This window comes from Diplotaxodon limnothrissa, linkage group LG13 (assembly GCF_057381915.1).
Source record: "Diplotaxodon limnothrissa isolate DT_005_m linkage group LG13, D_limnothrissa_male_GT1.1, whole genome shotgun sequence".
Classification (NCBI taxonomy): Eukaryota; Metazoa; Chordata; class Actinopteri; order Cichliformes; family Cichlidae; genus Diplotaxodon; species Diplotaxodon limnothrissa.
In genome coordinates this window covers 20393973-20416521 of record NC_140608.1, presented here as the reverse complement: position 1 = coordinate 20416521, position 22549 = coordinate 20393973, and the positions used below count along the sequence as shown (strand labels likewise).

Sequence of the window (22549 nt, the reverse complement as noted above, 5' to 3'; positions counted from 1 at the left end):
CTAGTAGCTCCAGTATTAACTGAGTGATTAAGATAAAAAATGACTACAAAATTTCCAAAAACGTCTTTATTCAAGAGCATTTGCAGACATTATGAAAAGGAATTAAATATACAAGTTGATTTCTTTGCTACATACAATACTACAATTCTTGATGTTACCATAGGGTATATTTATATGCTTTTTTCCCCTTTACATAGTGTACCCAGGGAGTTTGCTGGCCACTAGCTCAGAGATATGCTGATACTCTTTCCTGAAATCCAGAGATCCCAGTTCATCCTCCAGTTCCTCTACCTCCTGGGGTTCAACGGAGGACACAGAGTCTGCAGACAATCCTCGAATGGGGATGCTGTGGTTGGCTAACGCGCTCGTCTGACCTCTTGATGACATCAAACTCTCAGTGCAGGAAGTCATTTCCACTCTGCCACTCGCTGACATCTGCTTTCTACTTTGCAGGGAGGCTGACCTGTCTCTGTCACACTCATCAGAGGAACAGCTGAGGGCAGAGGTTTGGGTACGAGGTCGGATGATGTGTGTACCCCTCAGAGTATGCTTTGGAGAGCTGGGGGCTTTGATGGGCACAGGAAGGGGGGCTGATCTTCTCTGGACGCTGTCGGATTCCGAATCAGAGTTCCAAAAGCGAACTGGAGACTTTGGAGTCTTTGCTCTGGAGGGCTCGGGGCTGTTCAAAGGGTCAGGAGAGTAGGCATCACTGGGCTCGAGACTGTTAAAGTCATCAACATAGTCTGCTTCCTCATTTCCAGCCCAGCTGGAGTCTGAAAATGAAGACTTTGAGCTGCTGCGTCTGCAGCTTCTTGAAGATTCAATTTTATCTCCGCCCCTGTCAGATTCAGACTGTGATTGATCTGATTCGCTGTGATGCTCGCTCTTGTCTTTGCTTTGGGGAACACTGTCAGTATCCACGCTGGGGATGTGAATACATTTCGAGAGTGTTTCAGAAAGAAGAGCCTTTTCTGAAGTTGTCGGAGAGCCTCTGCATTGTTTACCCTCGACTTTCACATGCTGTTTTAGTGTGACTGTTTCCTGTAGCGCAGAATCCCGGCTGATGCTCTGCATCAGCGTCTCAATATTTTCATTAAAATCAGAGCTCCTCTTTATTACTGACTTCCTTTTTCCAGACTTAATGGTTTTATGACCTAACCCAGTCTTTTCGTTTACTTGTGTTTTATTCTGTTTTAACTCCTCACATTCACGACGGTTTACTCTGAGAGGAGAAATCTGCTTCAGCCTTAGATTAAATGTTTTAGTTGTTCCACACACAAGCTTCTTCCTGGGTGATTTACATGAGCTTTTATTCTCAAGCAACATATTTTCTTTTTTGTCCTTTAGTTTTACAGAATCAGGTCTAACTATATGTGTGGAAACATTTCTGGAGGAATGAAAGCGTCTCAGATGAGGAAAAGTTTCCTGTTTGGTTTTCTTCAGGGATTTGGTTTGTGCCTTCTGTGGTGTGTTTTTAGCTGAAAGCTCTGCAGAAGCAGGCCTGTATATCCAAGCGAGACTGGGGTGAACAGTCAAGGGCTGGTTGCTGTTTAGCTGTGACAGTTCAACAAGCAGAGCGTTTAGCAAAGGCATCCGCTGTAAGGCTTCCCCGAGGACATTTGGAGGCATTGTGCTTGTTTCTTGGTTTCTTATTTTCGCATCGTGTCTCACTTCTGAATGCATCACTGGAGAACTTGGACTTTCCACTTCCTTTTCATCCACTTCTTCCTCTGAACATGAATCTTCAAAAACAGGAGCTTCTGAATCCAGAGTCCATGATTTGTAATCACCTTGTTCATTTACTCCTTTTTCCTCTGCAGAATAGTAAAGATGTGGGGGACAGAATACAGTTAAATCCTCCTCAGAATCATTTTCAGCTTCGTCTTGTGGTCTGTGTTCAGTACCATCAAACACGTCATCGTCTTCCTCCTCCTTTCTATCTTTACTTAACAAAACTTCTGCATTTACCTCCCCTTTGCTTTGGGCTTTTCCGCTACACTGTGGGGTTGGTGAGCAGACATTTCCAGAGTCAGGAGGCTGCGATGTAGACTTGTTTGTCTCCTTGACATGTTCTTGTGCCTGCTGCCCTCCAGGCACTCTCTCCCTCTCTGTGATGTGTGGCAGCAGACTCGCTCCTAGACATAACAGTTTATAACTCAGGGACATTGCTCCGACTTTCTCCCCCGCGAGGTTGCATATAGAGACAACAAGCCCCCTTTCTATGTGATAGGAGGGACTAGAAACCCCCCGTTCAGTCACATCCTGCCTGATTCTGTCCATCGCTTTAGCCAGTGATATCATACAGGAGCCGACTAACTTGGGACTCTCCTCTGTAACATCCAGCACCATACCATACAGCGGGGTGTTGGACAGCTGTACGTGCAGTGAGTTTAAGTCCATTTTGAAGAAACAACACTTTCCTCTGTTAAAGGCGAACATTCCAGGTTTCTCCTTTTCATTGTGCCCGGGGTTGTTACTGCTCCCGCTGATCTGCTGGTGTTGCTGCTGTGACTGATAAATTAGCAGCGTCGGAAAGTTCAGGAGTGTGACTCCCAGAGCCAACTCGTTAAGGATTTTACAATTTTTCTCTACTCGAATGTATTCCACTAAAAGCTCCAATGAAAACAGAGTCTCTGGATTATCGCTGTTTAGTTGTCCCGACATCCCGAAAGCTGTTTGGCCACAGAGAACCAAAGGGCTAACTATCAAGACGTCAGATAATCCGCTAACAAGCGCTTTTAGCTTCCATCGGCTTCCATGGAAACAGCTGTCGCAAGGGTTTTACGTCAGAGCGCGAGATTTGTGGGAAATGATGTTTCTCTACATACGGACTTAATTAATTAGCCAGTCGACAATTTCGGGGGAGGTGGTTTTTTTGCGCGTTTTATTTATTTTTCAATAAAATAGCTATTACTTAAATTTGGAGCGCTTGTTCACAAGTTTAAATCGAGAAGCATAGAAAGCACAAAAACCGATAGACACGGAAAGAAAAGCGATATTCAGGTAGTTCGAGGGAGTAACTTTCCTGCAGTTCACCAGATGGTGCCACTGTGGGGCTTATTGGACTTATACCCTAAAATAGACTCGTGGCAAATAGCAACAAGGCCACCAGACTTAGTTTGCAGGACAGTTTCATTAGACGCCTTTAGGTTCGTGTGGGGGGTAGGGTTTATCTGGTAGTCTTCCTTCAATATTAACCTACAAACCTATATGTATAGGTCATCACAGGGGAGCGGAGTAGCGGTGGGCGGAGCCTCGCTGCGTGTCGTCATCACGCAGAAAGGTGCTGGATGGGTATCGCTATGGTCCGTGCTACTTCAGTCTGCCGGAGACTGAAAGGGGGAGATGTGAGAGCGACTACGGCAGCTTCAGCTGGTTTTACCTTTTACGGATAACTAACGCCGTTAACAACCGGGACAGGACACCGGCTCGGATTTGAAGGTAAGGCTTGCACGCCCTTTTTCGTTCTACCTCTGAAGGTAGCAACAAAGTAAAAAAGTGAAGCTGGGGAACTAAAAGCGGGGAGCGCTGCACACGGGCAGAGTGGCAGAGGCGTACAAACTCAGCTGGCACGTCGATGGTAATGGTGAACACAAAGGATAAAGTTGATTTCAAGCACCGATGGTGGTGCAGTCCGAGCGAGGGGTGGAGGTTATGATGTTTCAGGAGTGGACTTTATGTATATATATAACCTATATTTGTCTCTGTTCCTTATGACTTATGCTGCTGGTCAGTTTAACTGGATTCCTGTTTGTTTACTCAGGACATTGCAAGCTTTACAAATAAAGCAGTTTCAGCGTAAAACATCTTTATTTTAACATTCTTGGAGACAGAGTGCAAGCTTCTTATTTCGGTGTGATTTTGAAGGAACTGTGTGTTTGATAACGTTTACTTGTGGTAGTGGTGATGGTTTGTGATGGGGGACGTGGGGGCACAGTGGACTGGAGTATTTTTGAATGAATCTGTTTTGAGTGGCGTGCTTCCATTAAAACGGTGGGGGGCGATAAAGGCAGCTTTGTCCAACTGGCCGTGTGTAATAAAGCCTTCACTTGCTTACCAGCCCATATGCTCTCACCAACCATATTTAATATTTTCCTCCGAGAACCTGAGTGGGATATGTTTTTTTTTTTTTTAATGTAAACAATTTGCTGTTGTGTTTTGTGTCCTTTTTGTGGTTTTACTTTGCAGCAGGTTGTTATTATGAGCAGACAAAAGACAGTTCCCCCCTCCAACAGTCCCGGTTGTTTGGTTTCTTCATAAATAATATCTGGCAGCCAGCTTCTACACAGCATATACAATCTTGTTTGGTTGCTGGCCGCTTCTGTGACCTATTCAACATACACTGCACTGTATACTCCACTGGGAAAGTAAGTCCAGTGTTGTTTGTCCTTAAGCACCGTATCCTTCCTGCAGGAAGTTGAGCCTCCACGGTAACTAAATCCCCAATAAAGGAAAATAAATAGGCCCAATTCTCTGCTGATGGAAGGCTACAGATACGACTAGGTGCTAGGAGTGTAAATCCTGAGTTTCTATTGCTTAATTTACAGTCCTCTGCATGCGTTTCCTTTTGTCTTTGCAGCTTACATCTGACCACATCAAGCATACATAGTTCTCTGCTCCCGGAACGCTTAAAATCAATAAGGCACCATTATTTTTCACAGGGTTTTGAGTCTGGGAAAGATTAGTTTTCCAGGGGATTTGCCGAACTAAGTAGGCAGAGAAGTGTTTTAAGATGGTATGTTCATGGCCTGCTTTAATGTTTAACTTTTTTTTCTTTCCTTTTAACACTAAAAATGCTTGGCTTAACTGCAGCTGTCATAGGTCTGCATGTTGGGGAAGCAACCTGAACGGGTGCAAAGATGTCTGTAATGATGTGTGGAATATTAAGCAATATTATGCATAATAGTCAATTGTTATTATTCTTTGTACATATTGGAACCCTAATCCCTTTTATCTTCTCATTCTCGCTATCATCATGCACATATTTCTATTAGGCTACCTTTCTAGGTTGGATTAATGTCTTTTGTTAATTTCTGGCTGCTGAGTTTTACATTTGAAAGTTACGTTATAGAAGCAAATGTAGGGTTTTTTTTTTCAGATGATAAAAGATGAAAGATAATGTAGATGAGATTAAGGGTCCTGGGTACCCCATCTCACCCCCTGTCATTGGCACACTCCTGGAGCAAGACTTGCTCAGCAGCCACAATAATGACAGTGCCGTGGTAACTCCTTCAATCTTAATTTGAATAGGGATCTGTTGTGTTCTGCCATCAATAGGTTGCTGAGAGGGCCCCAAAGAAGAAATATGTGCTCATCTATTTCTAACAGCGCCTTCTGCATGACTAACCAGACAATGGGTAATTGAGCCAGATAGATATGTCTTTCAAAATAAAGTTATGTGCGCAGCTGAACAATAAGGCACCTGTCAGGTCTGGCAGAGAAACGGCTTCCTGTGACATGCCCGTGGGCCATATCCAGTTGTTATCATTGCAGAGCTGTTTAGGATGTCTTCCGGGCTACTGGGCCTGGAGTCGCCTAACTAGAATTACAGCCATTATCCTTGGGTTGTGTCACAGAAATTGTCTGTGAAGATGTTACTGTAACACATTGATTATTTAACAGTGTTGGCGGATATCAGTCTTCTCACATCAGTTGCTTGCTTGGGATGTTTCTTTTCTTTCTGTTGTTTCTGTTCCCACGGTGGTTTCCTACCAGCATGCTGACAAGTCATAATTTGGAAAACAGCAGAAGTGAAACAAAACTGCTAAAGGTCTTGTGTTTAAACCAGGGTTTTGTTTTTTTTTTAATAATGATGATGCATTTCCCGCCATTGAAGGATTCTCTTGCAACCATTTCCAACCAGTCCCACACCCCTTTCATGTGATGAGGATCAGAAACCTCGTCTGGTGCGTGCCAGCTGACTGGCTGGCTGGCTAGCTAGGAGTCACAATGGGTCTCCCCAACCAAATCCTGTTGCTTCAAAACCAACCAACCAGCAGACAGGGGATCACATGCTGCCTGCTCATGTTGTGAGAGCCACTCTTTCTCTCCACCTTTTTTGCCAGCCTTTGTTTTGATTGCGGTCTGGATTTATGGAAGGATTTAAGTCAACTCACCGCTGTCAGGACAGCATAGATGAAGTCATTAGGATAATGTTGTTGTCGTTTTTTGTGAATTTAGTCTTTGCTCCACTTGGGGTCTGTTTGTGATGGATGTGGGTGATTCACTAAGCACTGTTCATAATGTGCCCAGAGTAGACAAAAGCTTCCTTTTTAATTTGGGATTATGAAATTTGTATCGCTGATGATCGGGTAAAAGCACCAGAACTATCATCAGTACCCCTCATTTGTCTGGTAAACAATAAACCTTCCACATGGTTCTCAGAGGAGTATTGAGATATCTTGTTCTCGCTGCTGATCAGCATGGTGATTTTCCTATTGGGTTATTCATCAATTTTGTCTGCACTGTGCACAGTATGGTTTCTTAATGTGCAATCATTGTAATAGTATTAAGGTGCTAATTTTCTTGCTTAGTCACTGGTTTGTGTGGTTTGTGCCAGTATTCATCTCAGGAAATCACTGTGAGAACAGGCCTTCCTAGTTCCATATTTCCACTCCTTATGCAAGATGGGCAATTGAGACGTTATGGCTTGCGGTTTGTATCCTGGGAACATGGTAATAGCCTTGGTGTCTGGGACATGTATCCTTTGTTAATCTTTGTTGACCTTACTTTGGCATCTGATAGCGTCAGCAGGAGTGAAGGATGCTATACGATGTTTTGAAGCTCCTTGGCTCTAAGTCAGACAGTGACTAAGGAATGGCATGTTGCATTTTATATGCTTAACACATTACTGTTGCTTGTCATGAAGACCAGCTTAACCAGCGTTGACCTTACCGTTTAACATGACCCCCACATAATTTTCAAAACCAGGCTGTATCCTGTTTGCATGACAGACAGATGTGATGTTGACTACATGGCAGTGGTTTACAGACAGCAGACTGTACAACAATGCTTTGTCTGAAAGAAAATTGTTAATTGTCCACATGCCAGACAGAATTGTGAAATATGGGGCTTCTTGGTCTCGGTGAGGCTGCCTGTTTAAATAAAAGACTTAATAATTTAATATAGAAGGAATATCATTGCCATACTTATTAGCCATTCCCTCACCTCAAATCACAGGTTTATCCATACAGTCAGTATGGTGGTTTGTTAGAGTTGTGAGGGTTGTTGTTTCACCAGACTCATATTTAACATTGACTTTTTAAAAACGAAAATTAAAAAAGTCCCGTACATTATAGATTTGCAGCTGAGAAGCATGTGGGCGAATGCTTCTTCCTGCCCCAATGAGCTATGCTCACACTCACTGTGTTTGTACCATAAAGGCTGGAGAAATGCCAGTGAAAGTTATTTATGTGCTTTGTCTAAATGTTTTGTCGCTGGTCTGCAATGGAGAGGATAAGTCCTGGCTAGTCACTGACTTGATGGGAGCCAAGACCGGCAGTGACCCATAGGTTAAGTCAGTCTGTGTTTCCCCCGACAGGCCCGCACAATCGGGACAGCTGACCTCTGTTGTTGCAGCCAGCCCCCTTTGGGAGATAAGGAGGATTTGGTGCCCCTGTGCATACCTCCTCCCTAGTGGAAAAGAATAGCCCTGTTTAAGTAAATGGACATGACTGGGTGAGGATGATGCAGACAGAGTCCAGACAGGATGTCATTTCTGTACACTTTTCTATCTTCGTCTGTTTATTGGAACCTCAGTATATCACATGTGTCACACACAGGAAGTGGAACCGGTTACTTGTTAGGAATGTTGCTTTTACTCTGTTTGATTAAATGTGTGTCTAATTTGATTGGATCACAAATTGGTTGTAGTTTTTTCACCTGTGTCTGTCATGTGTCATTTGACTACTTCTAATAGAAAGTCAAAGGCCCCCGTAAACAGTTGCTTCTTCCACCTATCATCAGTCAAATTTGATTGGCAGAGACCAATCAACTGCAGTGATATGCAAGTAAGGCTTATTCCAACTGTAGGAACGATGCATATGATTTTGTATTTAGTGCTGTCCACTTGGAATCTGATCTCTCTGTCTTGCATGCACGCACACCTATTGTATCAGCCCAGAGATCCAGAATCAGCGTTTCCCTGTTGTTTTCCCATATTACTCAAGATATTGTGTTTTCCCTGATACAAATGTATATAATAGTCATCATGGTATTCCTTGAAAGTACAGAAAACTGCTCCTGTAGTCTTAAAATGTGGGCCAAAGTGACACAAAGCCCCTCCCGTGCATGCATCAGTGTCCTTGACTGTCAGATCGACCTGGGATAAGCTAAGGCATTTTAAGCGTTAAAAGTGCACGACTGGTTTCTGATAGAGGATGATTGTAATTAACAACTGAAATGGAGCAGATCCGTGACAGATGTGCCATAAAGTGCTCGGGCTTTAGTGTGTGTGTGTGTGTGTGTGTGTGTGTGTGTGTGTGTGTGTGTGTGTGTGTGTGAATCACTGAGGCATTGCTGCTGGGGCCAGTATCCTTCACTTAACCTCGTGAGCACACTGCAGTGCTTCTACACTGTTGTTGAGCACAAGGTTATGACAAAAATCATTATAATCTACATTGGTAGGAGGATGGCTTCAATGAATATCGCACTGTAGAGCTTAAGCGGTAACAAAAGGCTCAAGTTTTAATATTAGAAATATAAAATGTATGTCTAGACAGCGATGCAGAATTTTAACTCTTTTTCGCTATATGATAGGATTATTTTGTTTTTCTGTGTGTTGCCCTGTTGTGCCTTGTTTGCAGAGTGGTATGTGCAGGATTTCTGTTGTGTATCAGCCTTTTTCAAAAGGAAGGAACTTTCTCCTAAACAGCCCTTTGTCAATTGTGAGAGAGTGTTGCTTTTTTTTCCCTTTTATAGCCGGTTCCTTTCATGTTCCCAGATCAATGACATGAGACAAATTAGAAAGTCTAGTCATGGTCTGTAGCCTGTCATTGTGTTTTTAAAAGTACTGATGAGACATATTGGGAGGAGGATGTTATTCTTGTTTGTGCTTCTACTGCTCCATAAATCAGATGATAATGAGTTTAGCTACCCTGGGAATCACCAAAACTAAAACAAATGTGGCCATTTGTACTTTTATTGTCACTGCGAATTTTGAAGTGGTGTGATGCAATGCGTTATTGTGATTGTGTAATTTCTTTCGACTCAAGCGGAAAGCTATTAAAATCTTAAGTGTTGGCTCGAAGAGGTCAGAGCTGTTCTTCCAAGCTCCATTTGGTGCACATAAACATCATAGTGTCTTCAAAATCCTTTAAATATAAATATTTGGTTTCTTGGAGTTCAGTTTAGATACTTTCTCATTCATGGGAATGACATTACTGGGACATTACTGTGAAGCTTTTTTTTTTTTTTTTAAAGAAAGTCATTTACAGCACAGAAATGGCTGTACGTGATGTTGCTTTTGGCCTATTCTTGTAAATTGGTATAGTCTGAATATTTTAGACAAGCCTGAGATAATACAGGGAAACCTTTTACACAAAGTAGATGGGAAGGCTAAAGCGGAAAGAAGCTGAACAGTCAGCTTGGCCTTTCCTTGTTCTTGGGGCAGCAGCGGTATGATGTGTTTAAGGAGCACCGGCCCAGCCAAGCAGATCTAATATGCTAGAACATTATATTCCATGTCTTTTTTTCCCTTCCTATTTATTTCTTTGTCTAGCCCTGCTTCTATGGGATTTGTAGAGATTATTGATGGAGGATAATGATCTTGAGTGACAGTGCCCTGATTTTCTTTTTTCCTTTTTCTTTCTTCTGTAATCGCACTGTTTGTCACTGTGAAGGAGATCAACTGCCCCCTCCACCTCCTCTGCAGCGGAGTGTATTGAAAGCTGCTGTGGATGTTTGGAGGTTAGCCACAGGGGGTGGCAAGATGCAGAATGCAGAGCTAGAGGGAAAGCACTGAGTGCTAGTCTTTATATGGGTTTACTGCCTTTAAAAGAAGAGGAAAATAAGATTACATAACACAATCAGGACAAACAGTGTCCCAGACACTATGCTAGGACCCCGACAGGAGATTTGTGTATTTGTAATTCTTACATAGCTCCACAGCTGTGTGTTCATTCAGTGCTTACCTTCCCCAGGCCATGTTTACTGGAAGCCTTTGGAAGCTCTCTGAAATGTAAACAGGACTGTAGGGCCACAGGCAGTTCAGCGCTAAGCTGCATGAGCTCGAGCCAAAACACAACGAACCAATGAACACACAAATGCTAGATGCACAGCCAGGTGCTGTATATCTGACCGCAGGAGCAGCTGTATAATTACATTGTTCTCATCTGTCTCAAGATGATCTGTGTTTGGGAAGAAAACACAAATACCAAAGGACAGAGGTCAGAGGAAGCTGCCAACCTTTGATGGATAGTTTGTAGTGCATTTGCTTCAATATCCTCACAGAAAGCTAAGCTAGCTACACGGCTAGTCATCAGGTCACACACGCAGATCTCTCAGGTGATGACATTTGACATATCCTGGGGGTCCATAACGAGAGAAATTAGTGTCAGTTAATTATTTCCTGTCATTTTGCTTAATTTCCACTGAAAGGCGGTCTGAGCCCGGGGGTCCCTGAGGAGAGGTCTTGCTTTTCCCTTTCCTCACACAGAGACGTTTTCTTGTTTAGTCAATGCTGACTTGTTTGTTATATATTTGCTGTTGTCCTGCAGAATAGACAACATGCCCATGGCAAGGTGGTGTACAGTAAGGCCTCATTCACCAAAGATTATGTGTGAAAATTGTCTGCTCTTCTTATGCATATGAGCTTGCTCTTTCTTTGTATAGGCTTCAAATTTTCACTGGAAACTCAACAGTTGTTGTTTGGGAAAGAGACTGAATGAAGGACCAAAGGGAACAAAAAAAACAACAACAAGATATTCATTTGCACAGGAGAATTTTTTTTTTATACACACACACACACACACACACACACACACACACACACACACACACAGTACAGGTTAGGTTACATGTGTGGGTTTTTTTCCATTATAAATTATACACATGGGAGCAAGATCAGAGATGACAGAGTAATCATTACAAATGACAAAGGTTCCATACTATCAGGCTAGTGTAATAACTGTGTAATAGCCTCTTTGTAATAACTGTGAGGGTCTTCTGTGACCTTAATCCCATGTGACTCGGCCACATCCATGGTTTTAAAGTAAAAATCCCCTGCTCTGCTACCAACCACATCCAAACAATGTAATAATGTCAGTGGTGCAAATCAGTACCTTTTTATTATTGCTTTCTCTCTTTTTGCCGTGTGTGTGTGTGTGTGTGTGTGTGTGTTCTCAGCATCTTTCTTCGGCCTGTTTCCATCTTTTAAAGGCTGCACTGGCTTTTTGAGTGCACATTCACATTCACGGGGCTCAGGTTGTTACACAGCATGGAGACCCATTCGCAGAAAGAGCCTGCTCAAATCCATTAGAAGAGCGAAATCTCAAAGGATGATGAAATGGATGTGAGGCAGCATGCGGTAAGGAACATTTAGCTGTCTTTCTTCAGTACGCTCAACATTTATTCTGACATCATATCCAATGGGTAATGTCTGTTAATTCCAGTAAAACATAAACACCACTATCCCGTATGAATGTGGTGCACGAAATATAGACGTGGGGTTTGTCATTTCAAAATCAAATGAGCTCCCCCGGTTGTACAAATTCTGTGGGAATAGGGCTATCAGTGCTGAAAAGAAGCATGATAGGATTTTGCCCCAGGCGTCTCATTGTGGGCTGTGCTTATTATTGATTTAATATTGAACCGAATAGTGTTAGTGTCTGTGGTTTCTCAGGGATGATAGTAATGCTAAGAAATCAAATATTTCAAGGTCAGATGCAAATGTTATCCAACAGACTCCAACAAAGTTCTAAAGTATGTGTATCTCTTATTAACCAGGCAGATTTGGTGTGTAGGAACAGCTTGTGGGAGTCATTCATCTTATCAGCCCTTGCTGGAAATAGTCCAGCAATCTACCAAAATAAAAGCAAGGCTTTCCTCTGTTCCACTGAGTCGGTGTAACTTATACTGATGCCAGCGCCTGGTGATTTCTCCAAATGCTGCCATCTTGGTGAAATTCTTGGGAGCCTGCTGCAGTTTAGAGATAAGGAAGTGAGGAATAGTAAAGTCTGTCCAGTGCTGTGATTAAGGACAGTCACCTTCCTGTGCGCAATCTTCATCTTGTGACTGATCTCTGCACGACTGAGATCAAGTACATTAAAGACTCTAGCTCCGGCTCTGTGTATGTCAATCTGAAATTGCATAAATATTGATGTCAAAAGACGTGCATTCACTAGCGGAAGAGAAGCTACGGTGTGGGGTAGAATCGTACTCCTTATGACTGTTGGGATTTTATTTCCACTCTTTGTTCACTCCCTCCCTTCCTTCATAAGGGCACCTCATCAGATCGTTGGCCTCAATCTGTTCTGAAGCTCAAAGGTCACTCAATCACCAAGGACCCACACGTCAGGTCCTATCAGTAAACCAGGCTCCTGGTAGGAGGAATTAATTCATCTGTTTTCATCTCCTTGGACACTTTTCTTCATTTACCATTCAAAAAAAAAAAAAAAAAAAAGCAGACTGTGTGGAAGCCGAATAAAGCAAAAGCAATAATTTCCCAACCTCCTCTCCACACTTTTTGTTTTTAACGTTTTATAAGATATGTGAACATATAAATCCAGACAATTAGTAGAGGTTGATGATGGCTTGCAAAAACGATATGTAGATATGCGCTGGAGTGCGTTTTTCATCACTCAGACTAAAGGAAGGACTGATTAGGTTTGGTGAAAGATCAAGGTGTCTGTGACCTCATGCACATCCTTTCTTGAGAACACAATAAAGCCTGAGGGGATTTTGTGATGCTTCGCTGTTTTAAAATAAAAATGTTTTTGCCCATAAGTCAAGAGTTCATTTACTGATTGTGACAAAAGCGCTCTCACATGTCTAATAGGATAAGATGATGAAGTGATGACATTTTATAAAAGTCAGACATGCGTGGATCTGACCTGCTGGTTTCACTGGTTAGTTAACGTATACGACATCTAGGCAGTAATTGTTTACGGCAGCTGACTCCCGTCTAAATCAGTGAGATCAAGCGTGGTGCTGACGGGCGGCAGAAAAGAGCGTAACAGATTTAGAGCAAAGTAATTTCCCTCGAGTATGGTAAGGTGTGCACAGTATTAAAGACAAAAAGTGCAGAGGCATGATGCGACAAAGATGCATTTTTGCAAATTTATGCAAAGGTGTGAGCGTGTGGGTGGCTTTTTTCTGTTTGTTATTTTATTTTTTTTTTATTTTTTTTTTTTGACACACTTGTAGCCACCACACCTCCCTTAAACACACCCACCACATGCCATGCCAGCTGCAGCTGTTGTGCCTCAATGCTGGAGATGTACAAAATTCCTCTCCCTCTGCAATTAGAGCTGGAGATTGCTGAATAGCACACATTGCAATGTCCTAAAATTGCTCTTGCTCTCCTTTCTTGCTCCCGAGAACTCTGAGTAAATAGAAAGCGATGAGAGCGAATCGCGAATAAACTGGCCCCGTCTGCCTCCGAGTTGACAGATTGTGCGAGCTGCTCCTTGTGATGTGCCGTTACCCGGTTAAAGAAACCAAAGGGTGGAAAAAGGCCTCATTGATAGGGTGGGTTTCTCATGCCTGACTGGGAATGTTCGCTTTCCACAGAGTCAAGTGGTGCATTGTGATCTCAACCAAAGAAATGCAAATATATAGAACAGATGTACTACTTCTTTTCTTCCTCCCCCGTTTGTCGGCAGGAGTAATCTCTCACTCTGGTGGAAATTGTGTTGGGTGCACTCTGGGTGCAAGACTAAAGTGTTAACAAGGGAAAAGCCATGTCACCCTGGCACATGTGATGGCTGCCTGCCTTTCAGGGCCTTTTCTCAATAAGGCTAGATGCTCAGGAGAGATAAATGGAGGCTTTTGTGGCCTTTGCCAGAGGGAGAACTGCACAATGCAGGACACACACAGAGCGAGGTCTTTTCCAGAGAAAATGGTTAAAAGCAGCATTTCTACAGTCCCTCCTCCTTTCCCTCGCTTTCACTCACTCCTTCACTTTTCTCATGTCTCTCGCTCTTACCCGCTCACTCTCCAAATCTTTTCCTCCTCCGTGAGAACTGAACCTTGCTCCCATAATGTTTCCATAAACGGGCTGAGGGAATGGAAATAACTCGGACCATTTCCCATCTCCTCCTTCTATCCATCCCCCCCCCCCCCTGCAGTCTCTTTACAGGGCTGTGGACAGTACCTAAACACACTGCTTTTAATGATACCGAGTGTTTTACACAGCTCCGAGCACTCGCAGAGTGCACCTCGTACACCCTGGTCTTTGCAGGCTTAATATAGCTGTGCTACTGCTGCTTCATCAGACATTACCAGGCCCCTCCACTAACAGGACTGCTTTGAACAGGATGGAGGTCAAATTGGTCTTCTGCCTGAGATTTGAAGTACCACTACACAGCCAGGAGATACTGACTCTGAATTACAAGCTATTGTGCTCCCCTTTCACTATTACCTATCATCTTTTGTTATTAAGGGTCTCTCTGCCTTCTTTCATTCTTGCTTTTTCAAGTTATTTTTTACTTTTTGATACAGTCATTTTTTCCCATGCCCACTCTGCCCATTCTTATTTGTCCTGTCTCTTTATCTTTCCCTTCCCCTTTGTGACTCTTTGCATATTATTGTCTTAACTGTCGCAATGTTGCTGTCTGGGGTTTTACATGTAGATTTGCATGTCGGTTGTTGCCTGCATCTACAGGCCATCCTGCTAGCGCAGGGCAAACTCTCATGTGGGTGGCTGTCCTGGGAACAGATGTTTTTGGTGCCACTTGTAGGGGGAAAAGCTTTGAAAGCGACTCCATAAAAGAGATGCCAGCTGCATGACAAACTAGGGCCGCCTCGTCCTCAGGAATTCTATCAGAGCCATTTCTCTCTGAGCCCTGGAAACACTGCCTGTTGAGAATAAGCAGAGTTCTCACTTAATCAGCCTGTTCCCTTTGGATAACTTCATTAATTACAGAAGGAAGTTGTTCTGCTGGAACATATGCTCCAGATGGCCACAGACTTCACTTTTATAAAAAAAAAAGTTAATCTTTTATTTCTTAGTGTTGTAGTTAGATTATCTTACATGTTTCTTTCCTTCCAATCTCGTTGGTAGTAGACTTTCATTTTCAGCACCTACGACATTTCCAGCATCTGGATTCATATGATCACTTAGCTTTTGCTGTACCAGTTGTTTTGTTTGTAGCGTACACCCAACTTCTCTAGCCAGCTGTGAAGCAGGCATCTGGCATCTTCTGCGGTCCTTTAAAAACACTGGAAACCATATCGTTAACAGGGCAAAGTTGCCAGTGTCAGCTTTCCTTTGCTACTTTAATGCCTCTGCACACGTCCGTAGCGCAGCACCTCTGATTTGGCATCTGCACTCTTTCCCCTGCCAAACTTCCAATGAAAAGCAGCTCTCTGGCCAGTGATTATCATTCACCTGCTAATTTTAACCACTGCACTCGTCACAAACCCTTATTATGTCCCTTATGGATGAAGGACGTCATCTGTGCTGCACACAAAATGCACTGAACCTGAACCACTGGTGTTGGCCAATTTTTTTTACCAAACTAAAGTTAGGATGGGTGCTCGCCTCAGGAGATCCCAGTCATATGTTTATTGGTAATGATATACTGTGTGCAAAAAATGAAAACAACTTGCTCAGATAAGATATGTTCAGCAAGCCAGTGGCAATGTTGTACTGTTCAAAAATTAATCTATGGGTTTGCTCAGCAGTGTGACTATAGCAGCAGGGAATGAAGTCTTCTTCATCTGGTATAAACAGAGATACGGTTGCAAAGCAAATGATTTGGGAAATGTGGTGCTCAGATTTTAAATGAAGCATTATTTGTTGTCTCCCATGTATTGGGCTGTAAGGACTGCCTAAGAGGCTGAAAACAAAAGTTCCCTGAACAACCACTCGACCACTCAATTTACAGCTGAACTGAGCATTTCCCTCCTCATGACAACATGTAGAGGGGTGTGTTGTTGTCTGACTCATCCTTTTAAAAAGTTTAAAAGGCAAATTTAATGTTGATTATTAAAGTTGTGGCCATTTTGAGTGACGGGGAAGTCAAAGGAACGGGGGGGTTGCACAGCTAGCTGTCTGCTAGGCTAATTTGAGTCACTGAACTGGACCTTTGTCTTGTTGTTTGGAGCAGACAAGAAGATGGATGGCTGTGTGGCTGATCATACTAGCAGACAAAAGAAGTCTGTGTGTGTAAGTGAAGTTCTAGTTGTCCTCTTTTAACCAAGCTAGCTAGCTTGGCTAACAAGATGCATTCTACAAGCTACAAGCTAATAACCACAACTGGTAAATGGCCTGTATTTGTATAGCGCTTTGTATAGCGCTTTTCTAGTCCTTAAGGACCCCAAAGCGCTTTACACTACATTCAGTCATTCACCCACTGGCGATAGCAAGCTACATTGTAGCCACAGCTGCCGGACACAGGCGCCACCGGGCCCTCTGACCACCACCAGTAGGCAAACACAGGGTTAGTATCTTGCCCAAGGATATTTGGCATGCAGCCAGGAGGCAGCTTGGGATCGAACCACCGACCTTCTGATTAGTGGCTGACCTGCTCTGCCACCTGAGCTACAACCACCCCAACTAGCACGCAATAAGTGCTAGCACTCGACCGTCTTGTTTAAATGTGGTTAAAGCCATAAGGTGAAATTCGATGCTTCAAATTGGGTCTTCACAAACCAGAGATGACGCCATGGCAACTGCGTCCATATTTTATATACAGCTTATAGTATTGACCATCTAGCGATGTATTTCAATCATTTAGACATCCAAATGGCAAAGTTGTCTAGTTATTTTGAAAAAAAAAAAATAGCGTTTTAGTGTATTTTTTATTTACCTCTTCTGTTAATCATCTTACAACTGTTTGAGAGCTTTGAAACCATCACAGCTACATTGATATTCTCTTGCACATCTGGCATCTTTTTGGTTCCCCTCTTTTTATAGACTATTTCAACATTATGCACTCCACACTGTATATAAATGCCACTTGTTTTGCACATATTCAACTCTGTATATTTTATTATTATTATTATTATTATTATTATTATTATTATTTTATTTTATTTTTTTACTATTTAATTTGTAAAAATGTGTATACACACACACACACACACACACACACACACACACACACACACACACACACGTAGGAAAATATTTAGTATACACATCCAGAAATGCATACACTATTATATATTGTACATATATTTATTAGTTTCAGGTTGGCCATTCTTGTATTTTGCTCGTTTGTGTTGTTGTGTTTGCACATCTCTGTTGCTTGTGGGGCTCGCACACAAGAATTTCACTCGCATGTGCTGTGCCAGTGTGCCTGCACATGTGATGTGACAATAAAAAGTGATTTGATTTGATTTGATTTGATTTTCTCTTTGTGTTTCATTTGTGTTTGTTTTGCCTCAAACTGCCTGAAGCAATAATGCGTGTTTCCCTGAATTCTCTGACTCACCGCTGATCTCTGTGCCCCTCTCTCCTCCTTTCTCCTTTCCCTCCCTCAAGTTTCCATCTTTGTTCAGAAGGGAGGTCTGCTGTCACTCAAGGCTGTCATGTGCAGAAAAAGTTGCCTAGCAACAACATAGAGGGATGCAGAGCTGCTGTTTACTCTCCACCCGCTCACCTCATGTGCCCACTACCCCCTTCTCTTTCGCTGTCTTCCCCTGTTGTATAGATGGAGTGTTATGGATGGTGGAGGCGGCAGCGCAGCCTCTGGCTCTTTGGTGAATTTGGACAACAGATACAGAATAAACTGAGAGAAGGTGGAGAGAGGGAAAGGAGAGGAGGCGGGGAGATGGTAGGGGAGTAGTGACATTCAAGAGATGATGTGTCTGACTGTTGCCTGCCAGCTGCTATTCCTGCCTTCCTCTCAGCAGGGGAAACTGGCCATTTTCCTTACAGTACCCTCTGTACATAACTAAAAGAGAAACTTGTGCTCCCACAGCCTGCTGTTATCAGCCAGACTAAAAATACTGAGAAGCAAGTGTATCACATGCCTGGCTATCGTCACACGCTCATGAAAAGAGGCTCAATCTCAGCAGATACAGGTACCTTTGATTCTCTATGGGTTATTAAATGTTCCCTGGTGGAAGCAATCAGGCAAACCCCTTTGTTAACTTGTTTACTGTAATTATATAGCAAGGCTCAATGGGTTCCTCACGGCCATGCTGAGGAAAGCTGCAAGTTGGCTGTGGAATGACACGAGTCACACTCAAGGTTGCTGAGAATCAAAAGGCTTCACAGACACAAATAATCTCAGTGTCGAATTAGTATTTTTATCCATCGAGTCGTTTTATGAACGCTCCAAAGCTTTTGACATCAATATGATGAAAAGGGTTGATATTAAGTTGTTAGTGCTGCTGCTGTATAGACAGCTTTATTTAGCCCAACCTTTTTTGTTTATTTTTAACCACGCCTAGCTTAACAAAACAAATCCTACCCTTGCTCTGCCATAGGTATGATATAGTCTGGGCTGTTTTATTTTATTTAAATTTTATTTTATTTTTTAGTTGGCTTTTATTCACTTTCTTTTATGTAAAGTGGCATACATGGTGTAGATGCCCTGTCTGAGACCAGAAGGAAACACAAGCCCAGTCTCAGGGATACACAAGCTGGTGTGTTCCAAGTGTTCGCCCTAATAAATCGGATGTTTTGTTTCAAATCAAATGTGCAGCTCCAACCACTGTGGTAACACCTGGAAAACACCTTTTTTTCTTAGCTTCTCTGGAGAAAAAGCTAGCAAAATTATTTCCTTTAAAACTTCATTAGGTGTGCAATATATTAAGTTATTAGCTACAAGTGGAAGAATGCTTCGCTTGTCTTTAAATCTACATAAAGAGTTGAAAAAGTTTATGAGATTAACTCAGGAAATCAACAGTTTCGACCAGATTGCAATTTTCTACAGGAATTAGTGTCTCTTCTGCCACTAAAACTACATTATTTCGTTATATTTCAGCTCATTCAGAATGGACCAGATGGCCACTAGCTTAGACCCCAATTTTCAGTATATTTCCTTAAATGAGTCCAAATTCTTTCTGGAGTGTTTGAAACATGAGCTTAGAAAATATGTTATTTTAGTGTTTTGTGAATGTATGCTGTTCTGCATGCGTATCCGCTTGTGTAATGACTACCTTCACTATGTAAATTACCCATCAAACGCGTCCGTCAGTGTGCAAACGAGCAGCGTTTGTGGGATTGTGCGTTTCTCCACAGGCCCTGCTTGCACATGTGTGTAGGCTGATGAATAGTTTGTCTGTTTGCTGGGATGCAGTGACAAGAACTCTTAAGTGTTACCTCCTGTGGGCTTCCCACTCTTCAAATAAAACTCTTTCCTTCCCCTCAACTCAAATCAAAGCTGAGAACCTGCCTGCAGAGGCTGGATCAAAGGAAGACTGTGGCACAAAGACTTGTACCCGCTGCCATTCATTCAACTTGATTAAAGTCTGTCATTTCCTGCTATTAACACGTTCCTACCTCCAACCATAAACTGAGCAAAGCCGTTATCAGGAAGTGGCTAGAGTTGTCACTATGTTTGGGTCCTTTCAATTAAATCCCCTGAAGCTTAATTATGTAACATTATATGCTCTTTCTGTAGCCTTCCTGTGTCTCGGGAAGGCTGACTTTTTGAGAAATAATAGTTTCAGTTACATAAACATATTTACAAATAGTCGGTTGTAGTTACTAAAAAGGCACAAGTTCAGTTTTTAAGCCACTCTTCTGCAGCAGTACTGTCCTCAGTGGTGTAGGTCACAGTTATTGCTCTCCACACCCATATTTCAGCCACTCCAACCAGCCTCCTTCACTAAATCCATATTAGAGCCTTGACACAGCAAGCTGACCACGGGTGACTCTCATCAACAAACACTTAATGGCAGCCTAATGTCGAAAGTGAAAATTACAGTGCCATATGAAACTTTTTTTAAATGGACTACCAACTTGGCAGGCACAGAGAAGTGATCATCTGTAGTGTTCACTGTGCAACTTTTATGAGATGATATGAAGCAGCACATAAGTTAATCTTTGTTGGTTGGTGTGTGTGTGTTTGTGCACGGGAGAGTGTGTAAACCTTAAAACCACAGCTGTTTGCTTCAAAACACCAGAGAGGGGTGTCCTGCAGAGTTCTGTTTTCATACATTTCTCTTCCTTTCTTGCTCTGAAGACCATCATAACCTCACCCCTCCCTGCCTCCCCTCGTGTCTGGTTGCTGCAGTCTCTGCTGCTGATGGGAAAAAGTATGCAGTGCTTAGCATATGGCATGTGGATAGAGGGATTATCATTTTTGGGGGAAAAAAAAGAAAAAAACCATGCCTCCTCCTGGGCCTTTCTCCGCTTATCTCTGTGTTTAAGGTGGTCGTGGTTGCTGCTAGCTCTGTCTGCCAGACAGACCTTTGTACCAAGCTGTAGTTCATAAGAGAGAATGGATAAGTGGATTCCTGCATCTCCCATCACTCCAAATGTCAGCCATCATGAGGAACTTGGAAGGTCACAGGCTTGATCTGGGGATCTTTTTCTGGGAACAATAGCTAACCCCCCCAATTTTTCTTTTCTTCTTTTTTCCCCTCCATTCTTGTCCTTCCTGTCAGCCCGAGAAGCTCTGAATGTCACGGTCCGTTCCCTGCCCCCAACCACCAACACCAACACTCAGCATTGCTCCCCACCCCAACTCTTAGCCAACACAGCCACCTACTTTCCCTTACATATGCTAATGCTGCAGCCTCATTCAGCTGTTGGTGGCTTTGTCACAGGGGGGAGGGCTGTGTGCATTAAGGGGCAGCTGTATGCATTTCACTAAATTGACTCCAAATAGCTGCCAGACTTGTCCTGATTTTACTCTCTCCTTCTCTTCTTTATACCTTTCTCCATTTTTCTTTCCAAGCTAGCTGTTAGTAAAGGAGCAAAAGGAAGGTGCTGCAGTTTATTTTTCGAGGCTTTCTGCCGTGGAGTGTGTCGGGTTCCTCTCTTTCTTTGTGTGCTTTTGGGTGGCTTGTGCTCAACAAGTGGCTGATGGATTTAATGCACTTGGATAGCATCTCCACAGTGAGCTCATTACCACAGTAGCTCACAGGTCTCTGTTCTTAGAATTTATGGCTCTGATGAAAAAGGACTCTATTAATCAGGTAAGCATGGCAACTATTTATCTACTGTTGCTTTTTCATTTAATGGCCTCACACAGGAAAATGGTGTAAAGGCTAAATAATGCACGTTAGTTAACATGAACTTTTGTTTGAGCCGCATTTATGTGCAGCATCAGCTTCATAAAAAGTGGAGTACGGCCTTTCTGTGTTTCAGACAGTTCTTGTGAGGTGACTGAGTGATTCATCTGTATATCCGTGCTTGCTCCTGTCTTTCGTTCACATCCACTGATTGACTGAACATGGTTTTGTGTCAGCAGCAGAGATTGCAGCTGCTGCCCTGAAGTCCAAATTATCTCTCTTACACCAAAATTCTGTCAGCAGCACCGGGCTGACGGTGAGGAAGAAACTTTGAAAAGGAAATAAAAAGCTGCTGCACTGAGTACAAGGAGGGAAAGACGGTCTATGGCGGCGACGCGTGCTGAGGTCGCCCTGCTGTCAGGCTGCATAAGTGCTGCTGCCCAGCTGATGCGTGTGAATGTGTTTGCGTCAGTGTGTTGACTCTGTCTTAACCGTGTCAAACACCTACTTACCCACTTTCGAGCTGAACACTTTCCTTTTGCAAACTGAGAGTTCTCCTCTCACCGTTTTTCTTCTCCTCTCCCAGAGAGAGTGTACTTTTCTGAACAGGCTGCCATTGGTATGGCTGTAGCTAAGAAAGCAGCAGGCTGCTGGGAAGTGGCGGGGTGGGGGATGATGTGTGCTGATGGAAATAGGTGGTGGTTTATTCTGGAGACTTGCTGGGCCACATCAACCCTGCATGTCCCTTTCTGTCGCCCCATAGCAGAGAGAGGGCCGCTGTGGTTAGGCCCAGTTTGCGGGGGACAGATGGTCCCTTTTGGAGAAGGGCCACAGCACAGAGGTCTCTGTTCATGGGGCTCCACCAGAGCAGCCAAGAACAAACATGGTCTCCTTCTGTTGGGAACATTCAGGAGCTTCAGTCTGTGAGACCTAATGGATTCAGGAAGTGACATCTAAAACTTTGCATGCATGTTAGGAGTGTGACTGTGACGCTGATAATTTTGAATGACCTTTAAATAAGTGCTTTGTGAATGCGCTGCTAGTCAGATTTCCAATAACACTGCATCCAATTAGTCATATTAGTCAGTATTCTTTAGTATTGCAACAGAGGAGAGAACGGGGGACTCTTTGTCTTTGTCCGTAGCCAAGTTTGCAACATTGCTTTAATCTTTTAATTGGTGCATTGTGAGCTTTCTGTCACTTTCCTGCAGTTCTTGTTCTTTGTTTCCATGCGAATAAACAGGGAGAATCTGTT

At 43.0% G+C, this 22549-nt stretch overlaps 2 protein-coding genes across 4 annotated transcripts in view; one reads left to right on the top strand and one right to left on the bottom strand.

The window, feature by feature from the left end:
* Positions 1–189: 189 nt before the first annotated feature.
* map10 (microtubule associated protein 10) lies at positions 190–2664 on the bottom strand. Its single transcript, XM_085369708.1, has one exon. The coding sequence runs from the start codon at positions 2662–2664 to the stop codon at positions 190–192; it is 2475 nt and encodes an 824-aa protein (XP_085225834.1).
* Positions 2665–3332: 668 nt separating this feature from the next.
* The window catches only part of sipa1l2a (signal-induced proliferation-associated 1like 2, genome duplicate a), an 80945-nt gene continuing 61728 nt past the window's right edge, over positions 3333–22549 (top strand). For all 3 annotated transcript variants that reach the window (XM_085368841.1, XM_085368840.1, XM_085368839.1), the window contains exon 1: positions 3333–3441. The gene's annotated coding sequence lies outside the window, so the exon portion shown is untranslated. The remainder of the gene's footprint in view (positions 3442–22549) is intronic.